The 12,758-nt window shown below is 38.9% G+C and overlaps 1 protein-coding gene across 1 annotated transcript in view; it reads left to right on the plus strand.

Annotated features, from left to right (window-relative positions):
- Nucleotides 1–275: 275 nt before the first annotated feature.
- Nucleotides 276–12,758, plus strand: part of LOC310649163 (vomeronasal type-2 receptor 26-like) — a gene marked incomplete at both ends in the record, with an annotated part of 48,059 nt that continues 35,576 nt past the window's right edge. The window contains 5 exons of the mRNA XM_083377471.1: nucleotides 276–533; nucleotides 1,222–2,052; nucleotides 2,700–2,918; nucleotides 3,696–3,822; nucleotides 6,221–6,693. Coding sequence (XP_083233597.1) covers nucleotides 276–533; nucleotides 1,222–2,052; nucleotides 2,700–2,918; nucleotides 3,696–3,822; nucleotides 6,221–6,693 — 1,908 coding nt within the window. The remainder of the gene's footprint in view (nucleotides 534–1,221; nucleotides 2,053–2,699; nucleotides 2,919–3,695; nucleotides 3,823–6,220; nucleotides 6,694–12,758) is intronic.

Below are 12,758 nucleotides of genomic sequence, written 5' to 3' on the forward strand. Positions count from 1 at the left end.
TTGGAGAGGAGAGGAGAGGAGAGGCATATACATCGACATTTTTATAAATAAGGAATAACTTATCCATATAAGTTGCCCTCTAATCTTGCTAAAGTTCACATGTCACTCTTTGCTTAGCTATATGAACTAAGACTGCTTTTGGCAATAACATAGACTTTCTCTATGTAAATTGACATAACACCAAACAAATGGTTCCATAAGCAATGACTGTATTTTTTTTGTAATGTAATTCTGCTTTCAGTTTGAAGCTGAAGAACTACCAGCATGTCCTGACCATGGCATTTGCAGTGAAGGAGATCAATGAGAATTCCCAAACCTTGCCAAATCTTACCCTGGGATTCTATATCTATGACACTTATTCCAGTGCAAGGATGACTTACTACAATACTTTGAAGCTACTTTCCACTTGGAAAAGGACCATTCCTAATTATATCTGTGAGAAGGCAAAAAAAATGATGGCCCTGGTTGGGGGATTAGACTCTTCCACCTCCTTCTACATGGCTACCCTCACAGAACTCCATAAAATTCCTCAGGTAGACACAGTGGCTGTTTTATAAAGCATTTCCACATTCTATCTTTTTATTTTAACAAGACAATTTTCAGATCATTTGCTTCATTTGAACTTTGGGTGATTTGACAGAATATGCACTCTTAAAAAAAGCCAAAATAAAACTAAAATTTGCATGTATATAATTTACATTTAAATCAAATATGTTAAATACAATTATTGTGATGATGTCCTTATATATTTAAAGAATTTTCCATTCTGACATAATAAACATGACATTTTCTTAGCTGGTCTTGAGGACCACATGCAGCCTTGCATCCTCTAGTTGTCATTTTTCTATTGTTCTCCCAAATGTTACTGCCTCAATACTTTCATGGGAGAAATGTATGTCTGTATGAAAAAAAGATGTCTTCTATGCAATGTCATTAAATGTAAATGGATTGAAGATATTTGATTATTTTACCATATGATATATTTTTGCCAGAGAGCAAAGACTGGGTAACTCATGAGAATACTAAAAAAAGTCTTTCAGAAATGAACATCCTTTGAAATATCTTGTATATCTCCACTCAAAGAAGATGAAAGATTTTCAGAGTTTATTCTAAATGGTTTATTCAGTGGAGTGGCTAATCATGTTACAATAATCACCCAAAAAAGAAATAAAATCATGGATAATATTTGAGAAAATTTATGTTTGTCTTTTTTTTTGGAAGATTGCCTATTCTGTATTTGCTCCAGTGATGAATGCTAGCAAATTTTTCCCTTTCTTGTATCGAATTATGCCGAGTGATACAGTTCAATATTCAGGAATTGTACAGCTTCTTTTGCACTTCCAGTGGACGTGGGTTGGGATCATTGCAACTGATGATGATGATGGAGAAAGGTTTGTGCAGACCTTAACTCCACTGTTCGCTCAGCATGGCATCTGCTCAGCCATTATTGCAAATATACCAACATTATCTCATTATTTAAACTACTATGACTTATTGATGCACACCTCACCTGAATCCATGTTATTAACCTCATCTGAAGTTAATGTATTTGTTCTACATGCAAACCATAGAACTATAACATGTATTAAATGGTTGATGTATATGTATGACTTATTGGAAGACAATGAAACTAAATCAGTAAATAAAATCTGGATTATGACAGCCCATTGGGATTTCTCGTCAGACATATTGCAGAAAAGTTTTGATATGATGTTCTTCCATGGTGCCTTATCTTTTGCAATTCACTCCATGGAACTGCTGGGATTCACTCATTTTCTGCAGGGACTAGATCCTCATTCAGATAATAATGATAAATTTATCCCGATATTCTGGCAACAGGCATTTGGCTGTTCACTTTCTGGTAACAATGGAAAAGAATGCACTGGGAAAGAGAAACTGGGCCATTTGCCAGGGGTTCTTTTTGAAATGAGCATGACTTCCCAGAGCTACAGAATTTACAATGCTGTTTATGTCTTAGCATATGCTTTGCATGAGATCTACAAACCCAAGCCAGAAACAAGAGCTGTATTTCTGAATCTGAAACCTTGGCAGGTAATGTATTTTTTTTCATATCCAGTATTTATTACAAACTTGCATAACATATTTTAGTATATTCATTGCCAAAGGCAAATGCTAATATATTTCCATACCAAGATATATCAATCTCCTTTTGCAATCACTATTTCCTCTATTAATCTTGAATAGTTTTTTTAATAGATCTCTCCTGACTCCATCCTTTAATTTAACTTTGTAAAATGAAGAACAAACATAATATAGACTATCCCTTTTCCTTTAAATAAATGGGTTCTAGATCTAATCTCTTTGAACAGGACTATCCCTACTGTTAGATACAGCTTCTCCAAGTAACTTATATTCAGAAGGCACTATGAAAGAATTTTGGTAAGAAATATGTTTTATGTTAGGCTTAGCCCATATGTTTTTAGGAGCCTACTATTGTCAGACTACAATAGCAGATGCCAATATAAAATTAATATTCCGTTTCTTGACTAATGGTGGAGATGACAGTATTGACCATGTGTTCAGCTACCTCTGCCTTCCCAGGCAAGGATTTCAGTACATTATAAATCTGCAAAACTATAGATGTTAAGCTTGTATGAATGAATCCCTAAGCAGAGATAAAAAAACAAGTATAATGTAGGAGAAACAGTGATTTTAGAAATATGTCTTCATCTCTATAGATTCACCCCTTCTTGAGGAGCATCACTTTTAATAATAGTGCTGGGGATATTGTATCTTTCAATGAAAATCGTGAATTAACAGCTGGCTATGATATTCTAAACTGGGTTATTTTCCCAAATCAATCCTTTGCAAGAGTGAGAGTAGGAAAGATGGATCCCGGGGATAAAGAACTCATCATTAAAACAGATACCATCACATGGCACAGTTCATTTAATCAGGTATGATGCAGTTTGACTTCAGAAATGTCAAGTTAGCTGAGGAATTCTCTTACAATGGCCTTTGACAGTCTTGCCTTGTCGTCTTTCAATAATTTCAGTCAGTAGCACCTCAAAATGATTTACTATCACTGACACTAAGCTTCTCAATCTGCTTATTTCACCAACACTAAAACGCATCACATGAAAATAATTTTATTCCCAGATGATAGTTTGAAAAGTCTGTTTTGAAAAGACTCCAAATCTTAAATTCCCTTTTTATTTGTCCATATATTTTCATTTGTTCAAGTCCATTTTGTTCCTTTTAAAAGGCTTCCTTATTTCTTTGTTTACCATCCATCTCACCTCAAGGTGACTCTATACAGCTTACAACATTAAAATGAAAATCATAAACATATGAATTAAGTATATAAAAAGTACTATAAAATGCCAATTATAACTAAAAATGGGGACAAGCAAGAAGAAAATATGGGGGTGGGGGGTGGGAACTGCTATTAGTCAATTAGCTACCTCCATATGAAATTCCCCATCAGGCTTCAAGCCAACTAGTAGAGCCAGTTGTTCTGGCTCTTGTGGAAGTTGGAAGCAATATCACTTGTTTTTATTTATTTTATTTGTATAATATTTATTATAATTATTTTAATTATGCTGCATTTCAGGAAAGTTCACCTATCTGTTATTCAGGCATGACCTCAGATGACATTAGGAAATATTGCAGAGTTAATGACCTAGTGCTTATCCAATATGAGTTGTCATCTAAATTCTTTCTTTTGTGGGCAGGTGCAACCGCTTTCTCTCTGCAATGAGAATTGCCATCAGGGTTACAGCAGAAGGAAAAAAGAGGGGAAGCCATTTTGCTGCTATGATTGTGTTCCATGTGAAGATGGAAAGATTTCAGATCAGATGGGTAGGATTAGATATAATTCAAATAGCTTTTATACAGTATATAGCATGTGTTTTATTATATGAAAGTGGGTGTGGATAGTTAAATCATTATAGTCTGGGTTAAGCACTAGTTCAAAAAAAGAAAAAAATCAGATGTGAGGCATGATACAATTTGATTTTGAAGGTATTTAGGGTATGAGTATTTTTGTGTTTAATTTCATATGTAGATTGGAGGAAAAGAACTTATTATGCTTTGTAGTGTGCAAAAGTAATTGTTCAAAAATCCTTCAAATCATTTAGAAAATTGTTTATTAAAATATTTTAAAATAAGTTTATTTTGGGGAATTTGAAAAAGGAAAAATTTCTGCTTGCATGTGAGAAAGAGTTTATAATAAAAGGACGCTCCCTCCCTCCCTCCCTTGCTATTTTTCTTTCTGTTAAAGATGAATTATAAATTAAATCACACAGAAGCTCACTCAGTTAAATTAATACAACACAGATTATATGTACTTAAGAATAGCTTCAATAGAAGAAGGGGACGACAGAGAATGAGGTGGCTGGATGGAGTCACTGAAGCAGTAGGCGTGAGCTTAAATGGACTCCAGAAGATGGTAGAGGACAGGAAGGCCTGGAGGAATGTTGTCCATAGGGTCGCGATGGGTCGGATACGACTTCACAGCTAACAACAACAACAAGAATAGCTTACTATTCTTTTTGTTAGTAACAGTATATTTATCATTTAGAGAAATCTCAATGACTCCAAATGACTCAAAACAAACAAATTACAATCAAATTAATAAAACATAAAGAATAAAATGTCAAATGTGATAAAGTGGTGGGCTGTACTTACCTTCACTTAAGGCCTGGGTGAAGTTCCAGGACTTCATGACTCTTCTAAACAATAGCAGAGTGGGGCCCATTGAATCTCAGGGGGAATTACATTTTAAGGGGTAGATATTGCTTCCAGAGTCCTGATAGAACCTGGAATTTTTTAATTGAAGAAACCCAGAGTATGCCAATGCTTCAAGACTGAATTGGCTGGGAAGATGTATTGTGAGAAGGTGCCCCTCAAATAACCAACCCCATATGCTATGTAGGACTTTATATTTTTTAAAAAAACAGCACTTTGAATTGTACCATCGCTACTGCAGCCCATAAAGCAGAAGTGTTATATTGGCATCTCCATTACCACCTCATTTGCACCACCTCATTTTGGACCAATTGAAGTTTCCAGATGGTCTTCAAGGTCCTACATCACCTTGCAGACTCCATGCACAAGGTCACTAGGCCATAAGTGAGCATCTGAAGGGCAACCAGTCTAGGAAAAAGGCCAATTGACATACCAGATGAATTTGTCCAAAGCCCTTCCTGGCCACCGCTCACATCTGCTCATCCAGAAAGATTCCCATGCCACCTAAGGTCAAAGTTAGAATATATCCAGATGTGGGTGGGCCACACACTTGCAGCCATTCAGTCCTGTTAAGACTCAGTCACAAATTAGTTTCACATTTTCGTTTTCTAATATCTTGTGAGAAATCTGGGCTCACATCCAATTCAAAGATGCCCACACGCTACATTTTACGTAAAATAATAATAATAATAATAATAATAATAATAATAATAATAAGAAGAAGAAGAAGAAGAAGAAGAAGAAGAAGAAGAAGAAGAAGAAGAAGAAGAAGAAGAAGAAGAAGAAGAAAGGGACCTTGGAGGGGGTTGGACTAGATGACCTCCAAGGTCCCTTCCAACTTTATTATTATTATTATTATTATTATTATTATTATTATTATTATTATTATTATTATTATTATTATTATTATATCTAGTCCAACCCCCTGCTCAGGCAGGAAACCCTATACCATTTCAGACAAATGGCTGGCCAGTCTCTTCTTAAAAACTTCCAGTGTTGGAGCATTCACCACTTCTGGAGGCAGGTTGTTCCACTGGTTAGTTGTTCTAACTGTCAGGAAATTTCTCCTTAGTACTAGGTTGCTTCTCTCCTTGACTAGTTTCCATCCGTTGCTTCTTGTCCTGCTTTCAGGTGCTTTGGAGAATAGCTTGACTCCCTCTTCTTTGTGGCAGCCCCTGAGATATTGGAACACTGCTATCATGTCACCCCTCACCCTTCTCTTCATTAAACTACACATACCCAATTCCAGCAACCGTTCCCTATATGTTTTAGCCTCCAGTCCCCCAATCATCTTTGCTGCTCTTCTCTGTACTCTTTCTAGAGTCTCAACATCTTTTTTACATCGTGATGACCAAAACTGGATGCAGTATTCCAGGTGTGGAAGTTTTAGGATAATTTTTAAAAATCAAATTTGGTTAAAGTTGCCTACTTAAGCACATATTTCATGGCAATAGTAGGGCAAAATGTTTCTTCCTCTAGATATTGACATATCACATATCCTATCTTTCAGATACAGATGATTGTTTCCAATGCCCAGAAGATCACTATCCACACAAATATAAAGATCAATGCCTTCCTAAAAGAATTAACTTCCTGTCTTTCACTGAACCCTTGGGGATCACATTAATCTTTTTGGCTCTGATGTTATCCGTCATCACAGTATGGGTGCTTTGGATATTCACAATACATCGGAACACTCCCATTGTCAAAGCCAACAATCGGGATCTAACCTACTATCTCCTTATATCCCTCCTGCTGTGTTTTCACTCCTCATTTTTGTTCATTGGCAAACCACAGACCCTGACCTGCTGTTTGCGACAAGCCACTTTTTCCATCATTTTTTCTGTAGCTATTTCTTGCATATTGGCCAAAACTGTCACTGTGGTTCTTGCTTTCATGGCTACCAAGCCAGGATCTAAACTGAAAAAATGGGTGGGAAAAAGACTGGCCCATTTTATTATTCTTGGCTGTTCCCTGATTCAAGCTGGGATTTGTTTTGTATGGTTATGGATATTTCCTCCTTTCCTAAATTTTGACTTTGATGCTTTGGCTGAAGAAATTGTGATGGAATGCAAGGAAGGATCAGATATCATGTTTTATTGTGTTCTGGGTTACTTGAGTTTTCTAGCCATTGTTAGCTTCACTGCGGCATATTTTGCTAAGAAACTGCCTGACATTTTCAATGAAGCCAAATTTATCACCTTCAGCATGTTGGTATTTTGCAGTGTGTGGTTTTCTTTTATTCCCTCTTACTTGAGCACCAAGGGAAAATACATGGTGGCTGTAGAGGTCTTTTCCATCCTGGCTTCTAGTGCTGGATTATTGGGCTGTATCTTTTTCCCTAAGTGCTATATAATTCTGTTTCAGCCTATATTAAACAGCAAGGATTTGCTCATTAGAAGGAAATAGTCTTCATGTATTAGTTTACATTTACTTTTTTATTATTTAACAACACAATTTCATTCAAAATTCTATAGAAAGATATTATTCATGTTTCCTTTCAATTATGCTGGTTACATTTATCATGTGTTCATTTCTATTCATTGAATTAATTAATTGAAAAGACTTCTGACATAGCTTTAAACATTTGGGTTGAATCAAATCTTTGCTTTATTAATTTTTTGTTGGACAATTAACTTTTAAATTACTTAAATTTTATTAAAAGTTTATTATTCAAAAAAACTTTCTAAAATAATCATAATTGACTGTCAATTACAAAATAAAATAAAAAATAGCTGTCAATTACATAAAGTCATACTTCTTGGATCCTCATATATATATATAAACTACAACAATGAAGGCATCCTAGATCCTGGGAAAAACTCAATGTGAATAAAGACCAATACCAAGTAAACTACTTGCAGCTGTGGTTTCATGTTGCTGTTTATATTATAATAATAAATATATGACCCCATTCACTCAATGGATCAAAGACCTATACATATGCCACTTATGAGTGGATCGTCTATATACTGTATGAAGACTTTGTATGGACAAGTACAATAAAATATGGAACTAATTTATTATGCAAAATGCATTAGATGAGGAAAAACATGCTAGTTATACACACAAACACACAAGTTTGCATAATATTTGCAGAAGGTATATATAGAATTGAAACAGTTTACTGTTATACTTTCCTTTTAATTTTTCTATTGCATTTTTGACACTTTTTAAAGCACTTATGCTTTTTTCTTTGAATATGTAATTTTATCATTATTTTTATTTATTTATTTTTATTTATTTTATTACATTTATATACCGCCCTTTCCCGAAGGACTCAGGGCGGTTTACAGGGTGATTAAAAACAAAAATACAAAGTTAAAAACAAATTAAAAAAAATTATATTCGTCCCTGAATAAGTAAAACCCCAGTTAAAATTAAAATTAAAACTAAATTAAAATTCCCAGCCTTTTTTGTCCTTTGTTCTGTTTTTCTGTTATTTTAAAAGCAATAAAAATAAATTTTAATAAACTTAAATTTTGGAAGGAGATAATTATTGTGGGTAAAGATAATATGAATCTCTTTCAATACTGTAAATAGGATTCTGAAAGGGAAGAAATGTCATCTTGTCTTCCCATATTCAGGCTACTTGAAATGTCAAGAATAAAGCTTATATCCTTGCCCACAGATCCACATATTACTGTGAAAAAAATCCATTGTTTTTTTTTTGTGTGTGTGTGTGCTTCATAAGAGAAAACAACAGAGTGAGAATGCATGGAAATTTATGAGTTTGTAGCTGGCCTGATCCTAGTGGTATATCTTGGCCACATAACAGCTCCCTAGAAGAAAAGGCTTGCCTTTTGGCTTGACCATATCAGTGAAATTGGGTAGAGGGAATTCTAATATGTACGGTATGTAAAGATTAAAATTAAGATTCCTTAATCTTTTTTAAGGAAGAAGGGTAGGTCCTATATAGTCCAAGAAAGAAGAGCAATTAGGATGCAAATTATGGGCAATCGTCCAGAATCTTAACTGTCAGCAAGATTATCTGCATGGCTTCTCTTGCTCTACCTCTCTAGTGCACAAATGGCTGGGTTTAGTCAACATTAAACTACAAACCCTATGTACAGTGTATTCTTCACCTTCATAACAGTCGTGAGAGGACGGTGGCTGACCTGCTCCGGAGATTTAACCAGCTTGAGTGGCAGTGGAGCTGGTTTTAAGGTCTGGATATCTGCCCACTTTCTGACTTTAAATCCTCCTGATCAAACATGGAATTGCCTATTGCTGGACCTTATGAACAATCATGGCTCGCCTAACACAGCCTTATTCGCTCTCAGGGGTACCCCCTCTTCCTGAGTACGACCCACCTCTTTCTCTACTTCTCCTCTTGATGACGGACCCAATTATTGGGAACCCGAGAAATGGTTGGGCAGGGACAGGGACCTCCGATATAAATCCAATAAGAGATCCCTGGTTTATTTTTTAGCTAATTTTTTTGTGGGGTTAGGGAGAGGGGAGGGATTACAGGTTCGGTTGGATACTGGGGGGTGTCCACCAACCGCTATTCAGGCCAGGCCTGAGATTGATCACGCTGAGATGGAGCTTGGACTAGCTACCCCGGGGCCCCGAAGCGGGGTGTGGGATTACCTATTCCCACGACGGTAGGGAACGGCAGTAGGTGTATGAACAGAGGGCCACATCAACATCCGGGAGTGTGTCCCCACTATCTTCAAGCGGTGATGTGCTCCGACCCTCTGGTTTTGGCCCGTGCTCCGGGAGCAAAGATAAACAACCACCTGAGCTCAGGCTTGTATATCTTAATGCCAGATCCATAGTCAATAAAGCTCCTCTCATCTGAGATTTGGTTGAGGGAGAATATGCGGATCTGGCTTGCATTACAGAGACCTGGTTAGGACCAGAGGGTGGTGTCCCTTTGGTGGATCTTTGCCCACCAGGTTTACAGGTGCTACACAGGCCTCGGGCACAGGGAAGAGGTGGGGGAGTGGCGATAGTGGTGAGGGAGAACCTATATCCACGGGAGGCCACTGTTGTCCAAATAGCCGGGTGTGAGTCTCTCCTCCTAAGATGTGGCCCTAAGGCTCAGTTGGGCTTGCTGCTAGTGTACCTTTCACCTAGTCGCGTAGCGGCAGCCCTGCCCAAGCTTCTTGTCATCCTCTCGGGACTGGTGGTTGAGTTCCCCAAAATTATGATCTTGGGTGACTTCAACTTACCATCACTGGGGAGATCATCTGAGTTGGCTCGGGAGTTCATGGCTTCCATGATGGCCATGGACCTGACGCAGGTAATCCAGGGCCCGACTCATGTAGGAGGTCACACACTCAATTTGATTTTCCTATCTGGACAGTGGTTAGATGATCTGGGTGGGGGTTCCCCAATTGTTACACCCCTGTCATGGACAGATCATCATCTCCTGCGGCTGACCTTCCGCTTTGCCACTCCACGTCGTGGGGTTACTGAACCAACGAAATGGTACTGCCCCAGATGGCTAATGGACCCTGAGCGGTTCCAAACAGCGCTTGGGCCCCCACCTGCCTCCCTTGCTCATAGCTCGGCCGATGCCATGGTGGAAGCCTGGGAAAAGGCAGCCACAGAAGCACTCGACCGAGTTGTACCCATGCGGCCCCTGACCCGGTGCAGATCCCAGTGGGCTCCATGGTTTTCTACGGAGCTCCGGGAGATGAAACGTCGGAGACGGGGCCTAGAGAGCTGTTGGAGATCCAGCCGATCCGAATCCGACCGATCGCGACTAAGGTCCTTTACGAGGTCTTATCTCGTGGAGTTGAGGAGGGCAAGGTCTAATTACTTTGCTACCCTTATCGCGTCCGCAGATAATCGCCCGACCGCCCTGTTTAGGGTGACCCGCTCCCTCCTTAATCAAGAGGTGAAGGAGGATCCCTTACAGGGTCGTGCCGAGGAATTTAGCCAACATCTGCTGGACAAAATCTCAGGAGATTGGGAGTGGGAGGCACTGTTCTTCAGTGGTCCTCCTCCTACCTTCTGGAACGTTCACAGTCGGTGTTAGTGGGTGGGCAGAGATCGACCCCGAGACCTCTCATTTATGGAGTTCCTCAAGGGTCGGTCCTCTCACCTCTCCTGTTTAACATCTATATGAAGCTGCTGGGTGAAATCATCCGTGGTTTTGGAGTGAGATGTCATCAGTATGCTGATGATACCCAGCCTTTCATCTCGACCCCAAACCACCCCAGTGATGCCCTCGATGTGATGTCCCGTTGCCTGGAAGCGGTCCGGGTCTGGATGGGGAGGAACAGGCTTCAACTCAACCCGGACAAGACTGAATGGCTGTACATACCGGCATGTCAGGAAATTCAGATTATTCCATCTCTTAATATTGGGGGTGAGTTATTACCCCCCGTAGATAAGGCTCGCAATTTGGGTGTCCTCTTAGATTCACAGCTCTCCTTAGAAGATCATATAGGAGCTGTGACTAGAGGGGCCTTCACCCAGGTTCGCCTGGTGCGCCAGTTGCAACCCTATCTGGACCTGGATGCCTTGCGTACAGTCACCCATGCACTTGTGACCTCTCGTCTAGACTACTGCAATGCCCTTGAGAACCACTCAGAAGCTTCAGCTGGTACAGAATGCAGCTGCACGAGTTCTTTTGGGGGTCTCCCGATACTCCCATATTACACCTCTGCTCCGTGAGCTGCACTGGCTTCCAGTTGCCTTCCGGGTGAAATTCAAGGTGCTGGTGATGACATACAAAGCCCTACATGGCATGGGTCCGGATTACTTATGGGAGCACCTACTGCCGGCGTCAACTTCCCTCCGTCCTGTATGTTCCCACAGAGAGGGCCTCCTCAGGGTACCACCGGTCAGAGAATGTCAGCTGGTGACCCCCAGGGGGAGAGCATTCTCGGTGGGTGCACCAATCCTTTGGAACCGTTTACTGGCTGAACTCCGGATGGCCCCCGACCTTCGCTCCTTCCGGCGTGATCTAAAAACGTATCTATTCGAACAAGCCGGCCTGGCCTGATGGGTTTGGGTTTTAACATTATTTTAACTAACCTACAACATTGGGCAGAATCATTTAGCTTTAAATCTTGTAACCAGTATTCTTATTTTTATTGCCCTGTACACCGCCCTGAGTCCTTCAGGAGAAGGGCGGTATATAAATCAAATAAATAAATAAATAAATAAATAAATAAATAAATAAATAAATAAATAAATAAATAAATAAATAAATAAGTGAAGCTTGTACTACAGTCTATATTCAAATCTACTTGTAGGTCTTATGGCCTGAAATAAAAGAGAATGTAGTTTGGCAGTTCTGTACCAAAAACTGGGATATTTGTCTGAAATTATTATTGATACATATTGATGCAGCTACATGAGCTGCATAAGCTTCTCCTTGGCTTCCAGGCACAATTTAGGGTGGCTCTTACCTTTGATGTGCTTCATGACATAGGACCTGGTTACTGTCTTTCTCTCTGTTTCCATCCACCAAGTATGTTCAACTTGGTGTGCTTCAAATGAATATTGTTAACTTACAGGAAACTCCCAGGAAATGTATCTTTTCTGCACAGACCCCACTCTCTGCAACAGTATCCACCCAGAGATACAGATGATATTCTCTTCCTGGGTTCCAAAGAGCTCTTAAAACCTGGTTTTGATTTCATCCCTGTGGTTAATGTGTTAGGGAAGGAATGGACATGCTTGGTTTTAATTGTTTTTAATTTGAGCTGTCTTGTTTATAGTTTTAAATTGTTTTAAACTACATATATTTACAAATAAGCTGAAAATACACAAAAATGGGTTTGACCTATTCACATGTATATATTGTATTTTTTTTCCTTCATCCTTTTAAAAAACATCCATGTATTTCATATGTATTCACAAATAAACCTATCTGTGGATAAGCTGACAATTGGATTTTCAGCTAAAATACCATTAACCATCATTATTCAATGATTACCTACAGATAAGCCAATTGTTAAAATTAAACATAGAAACAATATCAAGAGTCCCTGGTGTCACATTTTCAAAGGGTCAGCTTATACATGGGTAAGCAATCCAGAATCCAGTAATGTGGGTAGCTGTGTAAATTTTTAAAATAATGGTAG

This window comes from Vipera ursinii (assembly GCF_947247035.1).
Source record: "Vipera ursinii genome assembly, chromosome: Z".
NCBI classification, from domain to species: domain Eukaryota; kingdom Metazoa; phylum Chordata; class Lepidosauria; order Squamata; family Viperidae; genus Vipera; species Vipera ursinii.